General features: G+C 38.4%; 3 protein-coding genes across 6 annotated transcripts in view; 2 read left to right on the forward strand and 1 right to left on the reverse strand.

Moving 5' to 3' along the window:
* The window catches only part of Trim23 (tripartite motif containing 23), a 29,127-nt gene extending 26,785 nt beyond the window's left edge, over positions 1-2,342 (reverse strand). Inside the window, exon 1 of the mRNA XM_090331741.1 lies at positions 2,070-2,342. Within this exon, the coding sequence (XP_090187867.1) occupies positions 2,070-2,150 (81 nt within the window). The 5' untranslated portion in view covers positions 2,151-2,342. The remainder of the gene's footprint in view (positions 1-2,069) is intronic.
* A 257-nt stretch (positions 2,343-2,599) lies between these two features.
* The window catches only part of Trappc13 (trafficking protein particle complex subunit 13), a 31,767-nt gene continuing 21,202 nt past the window's right edge, over positions 2,600-13,164 (forward strand). For all 4 annotated transcript variants that reach the window (XM_090331742.1, XM_090331744.1, XM_090331743.1 and 1 more), the window contains exons 1-3: positions 2,600-2,955; positions 11,478-11,546; positions 12,460-12,559. In XM_090331742.1, the coding sequence (XP_090187868.1) occupies positions 2,910-2,955; positions 11,478-11,546; positions 12,460-12,559 (215 nt within the window). In that variant the 5' untranslated portion in view covers positions 2,600-2,909. The remainder of the gene's footprint in view (positions 2,956-11,477; positions 11,547-12,459; positions 12,560-13,164) is intronic.
* On the forward strand, positions 5,197-6,316 carry Shld3 (shieldin complex subunit 3). The gene has a single exon (XM_090331746.1). It carries the CDS (start codon positions 5,279-5,281, stop codon positions 6,029-6,031), a length of 753 nt encoding a protein of 250 aa, XP_090187872.1. The 5' UTR covers positions 5,197-5,278; the 3' UTR covers positions 6,032-6,316.

A 13,164-nucleotide genomic window follows, 5' to 3' on the forward strand; every position in this document is an offset into this window, starting at 1 on the left:
TTTTCTGCCCCTGCTGGCTTTGAATGGGATCTCTGCCTCTTGAGTAGCTAGGATTACTGGTGCAAATCACCAGTGCACAACCCCAGATAATTTTTTTTTTTTTTTTTTTGCCAGTCTTGGCTTTGAGCTCAGGGCCTGAGCACTGTCCTTGGACTTTCTCAAGGCTAGAGCTTTACCACTTGAGTCTCAGTACCACTTCCAGCTTTTTTCTATGTATGTGGTACTGAGGAATCGAACCTGGGTCTTTGTGCATGCTTGGCAAACAATCTACCACTAGGCCAAATCCCCAGCCCCCAGATAGATTTTTTTAAACAAACTTTTTTTTTTTTTTTGTAACGAGTCATAGGGCTTCAACTCTGGGCCTGGGCTCTGTCCCTGAGTTCTTTAGCTCAAGGCTACCGCCCTACCTTTGAGCCACAGCCCACTTCCCATTTTCTAGTGGTTAATTGGAGATAAGAGTCTCATGGCCTTTAGTGCCCAGGCTGGTTTTGAACCTTGATCCTTAGATCTCAGCCTCCTGTGTAGCTAGGATTACAGGCAAATATTACATTGCAAATATTACAATCTTCAAACTTATATATAAATCAAATTTAATAAACCACAATTTAAAAGACTAAACCATAATTTTGAAAATTCTGTGATTTTTGTTTTCTCTAGTGACTGTCACCATCAACTTATTTAACAAGAAGCCATCTTACACATTAGCATTATTTACTTTGACCTTTTTCTTCCAACAAACACTTCTTGCTTTCTCAAAAAGGGCTCTCATATTGCAGTTAGATACATTTTACACACTAAGATGAAAATGAACAAGAAAGTGTGCCTTTTCTATCTATAATTCAGTGGTCTAACAAAGCAGGGTTACAACAGACTTATGTTCACTTTTGAGATTGTAAGGTAAACAGCTTAACAGAAATGGAAATAGCTATGACACCCACTCCAATTTTGGACTAAAACTTACAAGTTCACAAAAAAGTCTTCAATATCTTCTACTTAGCAAAAGCACAATTCAAAAAAGAAACTCTTAACCATACAATACACCTATCAGTGTTCACAAATATTGACTAATACTAAGTGATAGACATAAATATTTCATTTGTTGTCATATAAAACCAAACTTTAGGGAGAAATTCAAGACATTAAAAGAACTTCAGATATTTCTGAAGTCAATTCTGATTGCACATTAAAGTACTTGTGGGAATTAAAAAAAATTATACTGATGTCAATATAAGCAGAATTACAGGAAAGTTCTCAGTTATGCCGACACATAGTTACAAAAGAGAATTATCAGTCTCTTAAGACTATGTATGATCCTTGAAGGTACACAGTAAACCTCCTCTTCATATCTTTCCGTATTTCAATGTAAGAGAAAAATAGCTTCAGGTATGTTAATTTAACCATTAGTCTATGCATTTTTGATCATTTATTTATACATTGTAGAAAGCCCAACTTCAAGCATAGGGCAATTCATACATCACAGTGTTAATGACCAGTTACACTGCAGTAGGAGACATCTCAAAATTCTGAGAATACTAAAAGGCAGCTCAACAAACAACAGATGTATCATTATAAAGGACAGTCATGAAAAGCACAGACTTGAAGTTCAGAGACTCAGAACTTTTGCCACATACTGTAAACCGGAGTTTCTTTCCATGTAAAATACTAGTTAACATGTCCTACACATGCATATATTAAGGATGACAATGGCTCAGCCTAATTCTGGTCCTTTTTTTGTTTTTTTTAATGCCTGCTGAACTTTGCTAAAAGCAAAGGACCTAGCGAAAGAGCAACAAGATCTCTCTGACAGGCCTACAAGGTCCTTTCTTACAAACACGCCCGTGACGGAGGTTGGCATCTGTGTGAACAGACCTAGCAGGCCCAGAGGAGGAAGGGAAAGGGTCACGGGAAGGAGGGGAAGATCAATAAGGCCTAGTGGGAAGAAGGGAGGGGCGGGCCCGAGGTCGCGCATCCCGCCCGTCCGAGACCCGGTCTCAAACGACGCAGCCAGATTTCCAGGATGGACCAAAGGGAGGCCGATGGTGGAGAACAGAGCACGCAAGGTCGCTCACCTTCACCACAGTCATACCCCGGCTGCCCTGCCGGCCACTGTCTAGTCCGGCTGCTAGCTTGTTTACAACCAGGGTAGCCATCCTGGAAGGAGGGGCGGCGAAGATGCAGCCGTCGGAGCCTTCAACTGTGAGGCGGGGTTCAGCCACCGGTTACCCAGAGGCACCCGCGCGCTCGCGGCTGGTGCACAGGCGCAGTTCAGCTGAGGCGCGACTCTCCGCTCTTACCACTCCCCCACCGAAGTTGCAGGCCGGTTGGCGGCACAGCCAAAGTGCGCACGCGCACTCTCATTTTCCAGAAAGTCTGCGAGTCATGGATGGAAAAATAAGAATAAAAAAAGGGTTAAACAAGGAGTAGAAGTAAACATTTAGATGTGTCTACTACTTGGGAAAGATTTCCTCCCCAAACTGCAAACCAGCGGGGAAGAGATGAGAGGGGACTACATCTCCCTGCACGCGGTGGTGTGCACATATAAAAACTACAAATCCCAGCATGCCACTGTCTTTAATTTCTTCTCTACCCCGCCCCTCCGCTTCGTAGGCTTTTGCTGGCTTACCACCCTGCGTTGGTTTTCTGAAGGCCTTAGGTGTGATTATTTTATATAAAATAGCTTCTCTTAATGCCTAATGTCTCTGAGACATTAGGGATGGCCTTCGGAGGAAAGAAGCCGTTATAGCTGTAAAGGACATAGCAGAATTTGAGAATCTAAGGGATTACCAGCAAAAGGAAGCCGCAGGGAGGGCGTCGGACGCGGCCTTCCGGCAAGTGCGCTTTTCTGTTTCTTCCGGGCCACCGTGGATCTCGTCAGCCGCCGTAGGCCGTCGGGCAAAGTGCCGGTCAACATGGAAGTGAATCCCCCCAAACAGGAGCACCTTCTGGCGCTGAAAGGTAAACTGTGGTGGTTGTGGACCGCCCCTCTGTGTTCTTCCCTTCGCTGAGGGTTTCTCGGGGACTCTCTGGCGTACCCCGGCCTCCGGGACGTGCTCCTTGTCTAAAATGCTATCCCAACGGCCAAAAAAGCCCCGAGTTCAAGCCCAGGACTGACGCACGCACACACATACACACCAACATGCAAAAAAAAAAAGGGGGGGGGTTCCCTAAAATAAAGTGTAAACCTGATAATCCACGGCCGTGGTCCACACTGCTGTCTGTATTCTCCAGATAGTAGCCTCAGAAAACTGATGTTTTGACCCGAATGGGGAGCTCTCTGAACCAGATTAAATTACAGCCGCCATGTATCTCTGTGTGACACGAAGTCCCCGGACTTTTATCTTTTATATGCAGAACTAGTATTGCCTGGCATTGCCAAGGATTTAGAAACACATTGTACTATGATATGTAAATTAGACATACTGTGTGTGGGAAATATGTCCAGAATCAAAGCTTTCTTTTTCTGTACGCCACAGTTTTGATTTGACAGAATCTTTAGTTAGGAAAAATCATCAGGACAGGTTTTTTTTTTTTTTCCTAGATTTCCCATTTCTTTTTGTTTCACGTGTTTTCAACTTCATGTCTTTTACCACAAACACAACTTTTTATTTCTTGGGTGCTCTGCTCATCAATACCTTCTTGCATTGAGGTGGAAAAATACTAGATACTTGAATTGGTTTGAATTGCACTTACCTTTCTGAAGGCATCCATATTGAGGGATACCTGTTAGTGGACAGGATTATCTGATCAGTTTCTTCTTAACTCTTCATAATCAGACTTGGGATCTCTTGTGATATATGACAAGTGTATCTATCATTAATTAGCTATCTAATGATTTGGGGTGGGAAGAGATCCATCCTTGTTTTTGTTTGTTTGTTTTTCCTGTAATAGTAGGTTAGGATAAGAAAAGATTTGCATCTTACAGCTTTAGTTAGGAAGGTCAACTTGAAGGTCAGATCCTGGAGTGCCTTATTTTTGAGCTTAGGTGTGCCGAAACTTACACTCAATGGCTTAAGTTGAAGGTAACTGATAGTTAGGAGGGAGTGGGGGTCTAGTTCTTACTCTTCCTCCAAAGTGAGATTCAGGATCCTAATGCAGTGAAAGTACTCAAGTTACACAGAGAAGACTTTGTTTATAACCAGTTCCTGTCTGGTTATAATGCAGAATTAAATAAACCATATTTATGTTTTCAGAATTTATTTCTGAGAATGATGTATCATACATAAGTATGTATTTAGTAGAATTCACAAAAATAAAGGAAACTCATTTTCTTCCATATAGTTTAAAAATTACACTAATTTCATTGTACTTCAGATGTCTCATTTTTTCAAGTACTACATTATGTGACTCCAATATTTTAAGAATCAGTAGTGGGCCAGGAGTTTGGCCTAGTGGTTAAAGTGCTTGCCTAGCATGCATGAAGACCCGGGTTTGATTCCTCGGTACCACATACATAGAAAAAAGCCGGAAATGGTGCTGAGGCTCAAGTGGTAGAGCTCTAGCCTTGAGAAAGTCCAAGGCTCAAGCCCAGGACTGGCAAAAAAGAAAAAAGAAAAAAGAATCATTAGTATACTCTATGTTTCTGCTATGGGTTTTCTCCTTCCTCAGTTGTGGGGCTTGAACTCATGGCCTGGGTACTGTCCCTGAGATTTTTCTCTCAAAGTTAGTGCTGTGTCACTTTAAGACACGGCACCACTTCTGGTTTTCTGTTGATTAATTGGAGATAAGAGTCTTAAGTACTTTCCTGCCCAGGCTGGCTTAGAGGAGTGATTGTCAGATCTTAGCCTCCTGAATAGCTAGGATTACAGGAGTGAGCCACTGGTGCTGGCCTGTGCTATAGGCTTAAGACTAAGATAGCTTAATATATTAGTATTAATACTTAGAATTGTTTTATTTCTGTTGAGTTAAACATGTTGACTACTGAGATTTTGAGCTGAAAGTGTCTTTATTAGCATTCAATTCAGAGCCCCTATTCTTTTGAGAAAGGATTTTCAAGTTTGTCAGTTACATTTACATTTACTAATGGTATTTAATTAAAATTATATACTGGGACTTTTAAAAAAATTGTATTTTTCTCCCTACCTGTTTGTATACAGGCTTTCTGTACTATATCTTATTTTTTTTGCAATACTTCCACTTCAGGTCCTGTTACCTCTGATTTGACAAGCGATACAGTCTTGTAATAATAAATTGCAGTCTTGTAATAATAAATTGCATTCTAGTTCTGAGGAATTCAGCTAAGAAATTCTCTCTTCATTAAGAGTTATTGAATTACTGCAGAATGACCACACAAGTAATATTGCATTATCGACCATATGAGTATGATTGCTCACAACTGCCAAAAATTGCAGAAAAGGCAATTCAAGACTTTCCCACTCATCCATTATCAAGATTCATACCTTGGTTTCCTCATGATGGGTCCAAACTTCCACTCAGACCCAAAGAATTACCACCTGTTATTTCTGGAGAGGCAGCTGAACATGTGAAACAGAACTTGACCATTTCAGAACATGGTGTTAAAACACAGAGTTATGATTGCACAGTAGATCTTTTGGAGTTTCAACCGACCTTGAAGAGGCAGCACCTAATCCAGTCACACACACTGACTGAACAGACTAATTCAGGAAATTTGGATGAAAAATCAGAACAAAGAAGACAACACAAGAGGAGATCTTGGAGTGTTTCAATTGCCTGTAACAATTGTACCAAAAAGATTTTTCCTTTGTCTAAAAAGTTACAAGAAAGCATAAAGGCACTAAATTTGCACTCATTTTATAGAGCAAGATGGACAATAGAACATACTGTTTGCAGTAATCAGTCTCTAGAAGACATTTGGGTGAAACTCAATCGAATTATTAGACACAATGAACTTCCTTCCTCTAATGCTACAATTCAGAGACATTTAGGCCAAATATGGGTGTTCTGTGATCTTCTTTACTGTGAATATGTGGGAAATCTTCTTAAAATTAAATTAGCTCTTACTGGAAAAATTAATTTGTTTGTACATAAATATGGTGTTATTTTTAGTATGTAATGAATTCCATTGATTTCAAAAAGGGAATATTCTGAATGAACCAAGTATGGACTGAAATAGTGAGATAAATACATTTTCATTGGCTAATACATTTTCAAGACTTTATAAAATGTAATGTTTCTATAATGTAGGATATTCTTTACATTGTGAAGAAATAACTGTAGTAATATATTTATGACTTGTGTCTCAGAAATGATAAGTACAAGGTAAATTCCTAGGCTTGTCAATTAAGTAAAAAAAGTATGGATTCTGTTTACTAACAGAATTCTTTTAAATGGAATTATGATAAATTACTGTTGATATGAATATGGTAAAATGTTCTGTCCTTTTGTTCTGTTACTTTTCTAGTGATTGAAAGTATATTTTGATGAATCTAAAATCTAGTTTGAGTTTGACTATGCTTTTTCTTTACTCAAGTATAATAACTGTTTAAAAGTAAAAATAAAAGCCATTCTTTTGGAAGTGCTATTCGGGCTCTTATGGATGTTCCCAATGATTTATAACTGTGAATGTGTTATAGTAAAACCAAGAGACAAGAAGTAGAATTTGTCCAAGATTATGAAGTATCTATATGCTATAACTTGTTCTGAAGGAAAGTATCATCTATGGATAAGAGGCCAAGTTCTCTATTTATTACAAATAATTCAGTGCTTCTTTTTGTGATATTGGGCTTGGAGTCTAGAGCTTCAAACAAGTGTCCTACCACTGAGCTATGTTTCTTATTTCTAGTAATTTAGTCCTCGACTATTAATGCTGTTGTTAGCTGATTATTAGATCATTGCAAGTTTCTTATAAACAAAATGTTAATTAGGTTAACACATCACCCAACAACGATACAGAAAGGTTGTAAGTTTTGTAGAAGCATGTATTTAACAAATTTAAATGTGCATTTTGTGCTAGGTGCTAGGATATAGGAGGGAAGACAGCATGGAACCTTAGCTCACAGAACTTACATAGTGTGCTATTAGACAGTTAAACTGGCTTCCCAAGAAAAAAACCAGTAACATTAGACTCACTAGGAAGACAGACACATATTTGTCTTGTACTACATGTCTGACTTAGAAGGAACTTGATAATACACAATAAATGCTTTCTTTGGAAGAATTCTTCATAGCCTGAGCTAGCTGATAATACATGGAGCCCACCAGCTTTTAACTAGAGATCATCTTTTCCTAAATAGGCTTCATTCTATCCAAGTATTTTTTTTATTTTTTTTTTGTTATTGTCAGGGTAATGTATAGAGGGGTTACAGTTACATTCGCCAGGTAGTAGGTACATTACTTCTCACACATTGATACCCCTTCTCATGGTCTTCGTCCCCATATCCCCCCCCAATCATCTTATTTTCCCCCTTCCCTTTCCTATTTCAAATGTATATACAATATACCAAGTAACAAAGTCAAATACAGTAACAATATGGGATTAACCAAAGGGCAACAAAAGAGAAGAGAAATAACATAGTACATTAAGAACAACAATCACACAAGATAAGAGATCCTTTCATTTAGTCTCATCCTATATGACCTTATGTACCTAGGTTTTGAGCTATTGTAATCCTCTGTTAGGAGAGTCCTTGATGTGTACTAATTATTACAAATTAGAGAAACCATGGAGCCTATGTTCCTTTAGGTCTGGCTTACTTCACTTAATATGATTTTTTTCTAAGTCTTTCTATTTCCTTACAAATAGGGCAATGTCATTCTTTCTGATGGCAGCATAGAATTCTATTGTGTAGGGCCCGGAGTTTGGCCTAGTGGTATAGTGCTTGCCTAGCATGCACAAAGGCTTAGGTTCGAGTCCTTGGTACCACATACATAGAAAAAAAGCCAGAAGTGGTGCTCAGGCTCAAGTGGTAAAGCTCTAGCCTTGAGAAAGTTCAACAAGGACAGTGGTCAGGGCCCTGAGCTTAAGCCCAGGACTGGCAAAATAATGATAATAATAATAATAATTCTATTGTGTATAAGTACCATATCTTCTTGATCCAATCATCTACTGAGGGGCATCTGGGTTGGTTCCATATCTTCGCTATGGTAAATAGTACTACAGTAAAATCGTTGTGCTAGTGTCTTTAGTATGCCCTTGTTTATGAACATTTAGGTAAATGCTAAAGAGTGGAATTGCTGGGTCGTAGGGGAGTTCTATGTTTAGTCTTTTGCCAAATCACCATACTGCTTTCCAGAGTGTCTGAACGAGTTTACACTCCCACCAACAGTGTAGTAGTGATCCTTTCTAGCCACATCCCCACCAGCATCTGTTATTATTAGATTTCTTGATTAATGGCCATTCTAACTGGAATAAGGTAGATAGATTCTCAAAGTTGTTTTGATTCGCATTTCTTTTATGGCCCCAAGTATTTTATTATTATTATTATTATTATTATTATTATTATTGAATGTGGTACTGAAAAATCAAACCCAGAGCTTCATGTAGGCTAGGCAAGTATTCAGCCATGAAGCTACATTATCAGTCCCAAATAAATTTTTGCCATTCCTGGGGCTTGAACTCGGGGCCTGAGCAATGTCCTTGGGCATTATCAAAGCTAGCACTTTGCCCCTTGAGCCACAGCACCACTTTTGGCATTTTTCTGCATATATGGTAGGGAGGAATCAAACCCAGGGCTTCATGCATGCTCGGCAAGCACTCATCACTAGGCCATGCTCCCAACGCCCAAATACTTTTTAGTTCACTTTTTACTGTCTCAAATAAGACCTAATTATGTGAATTAATGCTTCAAGGAGAAAAAACAAAAACAGAAGAACACTGGAGCTGGGCACACTTATGCGACTCAGGAGGCAAGATCAGTAGGGATGAGGTTCAAGACCAGTAGTGGTACATGCCTGTTAGCCCAGATGCATAAGGAATATAAGTTGGAGAATAGCAGTCCATTCCATCCTACAAGATTCTACTGGAAAAATAAGGTCATCCAAAAGTGCTGGTGAGTGCTTGCTAGCAAGCTCACAGCCCTGAATTCAGACCACAGTACCAGCAAAAATAAACTAATGGAAGAATTTTTAATTTTTAGGACTTTAATATATTACAGGGTTGTCAATCAAGGGTTAAAAGTTAGGAAATCAATTAGATTAAACTATATTACATGTCTCTTAAACTATATTATAGGTCAAAATGAAATTCCTTTCTACAGGTAACTTGTGGTATAAATAAAACATAAAAAAAAAACAAAAAACAAGCCGGAGTCTGGGAGTTTGGCCTAGTGGTAGCCTAGCATGCATGAAGACCCGGATTTGATTCCTTAGTACCACACACATAGAAAAAAGCTGGAAGTGGTGCTGAGGCTCAAGTGGTAGAGCTCTAGCCTTGAGAAAGTCTAAGGACAGTGCTCAGGCCCTGAGCTCAAGCCTGGGACTGGCAAAAAAAAAAAAAAAAAGAAAAGAAAAGAAAAGCCAGGTGCAGTGGCTCACAACTGTAATCTTAGCTACTCAGGAGGCTGAGATCTGAATATTGCTGTTCAAAGCCAGCCTGGACACTAAAGTCCATGAGACTCTTATCTCCAGTTAACCACCAGAAACCAGTAGTGGCCCTGTAGCTCAAGGGTTAGGGCGGTAGCCTTGAACTGAAAGAACTCAGGGACAACTCCCAGGCCCGGAGTTCAAGTCCCATGAATGCCAAAAAAAAGAAAAAAAGGAAAGAAAGAAAGAAACTGGGACATTAAAGATTGGATTTGACTTTGTCATCCACCAGGTTAATAATTAATAATCAGGCCTAAAAATTTAGAACCCACTAAAATGTGGAAGCCTCCAATCTATAAGGGTTTTGCTTTGTTTTGATTCTTTAAGACATTTTTTATTGTTATTATTAAGATGGGATGCAGAGGGGTTATAGTTAAGTAAGTCAGGCAATGAGAATGTTTCTTTTTGGACAATGTCATCCCTTCCCTCACTCTCCCAGTTTTTACTTCATCCATAAGTTGTATAATTCATTTTCATCATAGTGTCTAGTGAATATTACTGCTGCACTTGTTCAACCTATGATTTTTTTAAACTTTTTTTCCTCATCCTAGACACATTTAACTTTACCTGCTAACTTATCAAATGTAGAACTCATATTTTTTGAAAATTGCCAAGATGCATGATTCACTTTAACTTAACCTGCACAAAATGCCAAAAAAGTAATTTAGTATTTACAGCTTGAGGGCCTTCAAGTATTAAAGCTGTAGAATGTGGTAAAACCTTGAGCCTAAAGAAGATTCTAATATATTTTAATGTGTTCACCAGCCAAAATGTAAACATTGTACTCGGCTGAGCACATTAGCATATAGTATCTATAATTCCTTTTTTCCCCTGTTAATTCCTTGATTTTTTTTCATTTGTCTTTCAGATAAGGTTTGGTTACTTTCTGTCGTAATCTAAAAGTCTAATTAGGGTTGAAACCATACAAATCTACATAACAGCTGATATTTGTATGATATTTTATGTAGTTTATATTACTTAAAAGTACACTTATTTATCAACTGGTGACCAACATACCTTAATCTTTAAAAATCTTTTCCATGGGCCGGGAGTTTGGCCTAGTGGTTAAAGTGCTTGCCTAGCATGCACGAAGACCGGGGTTCGATTCCTTGGTACCACATACATAGAAAAAAGCCGGAAGTGGTGCTGAGGCTCAAGTGGTAGAGCTCTAGCCTTGAGAAAGTCCAAGGACAGTGCTCAGGCCCTGAGCTCAAGCCCAGGACTGGCAGCAAAAAAAAAAAATCTTTTCCAATTTTGCTATAATTAATGTCTTTTATTTGTACTTTACTCTTTTTTTTTTTTTTTTTTGCCAGTCCTGGGGCTTGAACTCAGGGCCTGAGCACTGTAGGCTTTCTCAAGGCTAGAGCTTGAGCCAGAGCACCACTTCCAGCTTTTTCTATGTATGTAGTACTAGGAGAATAGAACCTGGGCAAGCACTCTGCTACTAGTTCAAACTCCCGGTCCAGCATTTATGTGTGTGTATGGGGGGGGGCATGTCATGATGCTTGAACTCTGGTCTGGGCACTGTCCCTGGGCTCTTCAGCTCAAGGCTACCGCCCTACCCTTGAGCCACAGTCCCACTTCCCATTTTCTAGAGGTTAATTGGAGATAAGAGTTTCATGGTCTTTAGTGCCTTGGCTGGCTTTGAACCTTGATCCTCAGATCTCAGCCTCCTGAGTAGCTAGGATTACAGGTGTGAGCCACTGCATCTGGCCCCAGCATTTAATTTTTATAATGTAGAAATTTCAAATTAAGGCAAAAATTTTCTCAAGATGTTTATTACATATTAACAAATCATTAATCCTTACCTGTTATCATATGCTATATATTAATAATTATTGAGATATTCTTAAGAAATAATTAGTATTATATTTAGGTTAAATTTCATATTTGTATAATGTTGATGACTACCGTACACTAGACTTGAGATTATAAATCCAAAGAAATGTTAATAATTTGTTTACTTTCTTAATTCTTAGTGATGCGTTTGACTAAGCCTACTTTATTCACCAACATTCCGGTTACATGTGAAGAGAAAGACTTGCCTGGTATGTATGAGTGTGTACTTACTCTTGTAGCACCTAGGATAAAGTTGAAATGTGAGTTGGTTACATTATTGTGGAATAAGCTCAGTCTTGCTAATCTTAGGCAGACTATTTTTTGATTTCCTTATTCTTGGTATTTATACCACTTGGGGTGGCACTCTTGAGTTATAGTCCCCATTTATAATCTAAGATGTCAAGATAATGTTAATATCCCATGTCAGCGAGATTTTTAGTTTAGTTTGTCCTGAAATTATCCATCAGTGTATATATTAATACTCTTTTTATTTAGAATTATTGGTGTCTATATATTACATGACCTGCATTTTCTTTTGTTTTTGAAATGTTCTTCCTCTACAAGATCAGTTTTTTTGTTTTTTATTTGTTTTAAGAATCTTGTTATTTATCCTAGGTGATTTTGAACTCTTAATCTTTCTGATTTGTCCTTCTGAGTACTGGGATTACAGGCATGTGCCATCTTGTCTGGCCAGAAGTATTTTTAAATACTTAAGGATAAAACTTGGCAGTATGTATATATTGTATGTATATATTGAATTGCAATGCTATGTCTTGTAAGTAAAAATTTTATGTTGATTTAGAAAGATTAAAAATTAGATTTGCTGGTCACTGGTTGCTCACACCTGTAATCCTAGCTACTCAAGAGGCTGAGATCTGAAGATTGTTGTTTGAAGCCAGCCCTGGGAAGAAAGTCTGTGAGGCTCTTAACTACAATTAACCACCCAAAAGCTGAAAATGGAGCTGTGGCTGAAGTGGTAGAGCTCTAGCCTTGAGCAAAAAAGCCCAGTGACAGTTCCTAGGCCCTGAGTTCAAATCCCTACACACCTACCCCTATGTCTTTATGTGAGTAAACTTCATTAAGAAGGAAGTTTTAGAATTTTTTGTTTTTCCCTTGCTACAGGAGATCTCTTTAACCAACTGATGAGAGATGATCCTTCAACTGTAAGTGGTGCAGAAACGTTAATGTTGGGAGAAATGTTGACTTTACCTCAAAATTTTGGGTAAGAATGATTCATTCACATAAAGCTATTATAAATAATGTTTCAAAAGTTACTATGGAATGGGCTGGGAGTTTGGCCTAGTGGTAGAGTGCTTGCCTAGTATGCACAAAGACCCAGGTTTGATCCCTCAGTACCACATACATAGGGGAAAAAAGGCCAGAAGTAATGCTGTGGCTCAAGTGGTAAGGCTCTGGCCTTGAGAAAAGTCCAAGGACCGTGCTCAGGCCCTGAGTTCAAGCCCCATAACTGGCCCCCCCCAAAAAAAGTTACTATAGAATGGGAAAATGATCATGAAACATTTAAATGGTAAAATGAGTGAATAAGGATTATGTGATTCTAGTTTTGTTTTTGTATACTATGAATAAAGTAACAGTGGTTTGCAGCCTGATAGTTTTTTTATTAAAAGATTTTATTAACACTGATTTTTTTTGCATTATATTTCAAATGTCAATCACTGGCACATAAATTTAAGAACAAAATTAAAATTAAACTGAGTTTGTGTGTCATAGATACATATCAATCTATATATCAGTATGTCTATAGAATATATATCCCATCATAGGTTTATATTTCTATTTATATCTCCAAATTCATGCCAATGACCT

The sequence above is a fragment of the Megascapheus bottae genome, chromosome 4, assembly GCF_031878675.1.
Source record: "Megascapheus bottae isolate mThoBot1 chromosome 4, mThoBot2.hap1, whole genome shotgun sequence".
Lineage (NCBI taxonomy): Eukaryota > Metazoa > Chordata > Mammalia > Rodentia > Geomyidae > Megascapheus > Megascapheus bottae.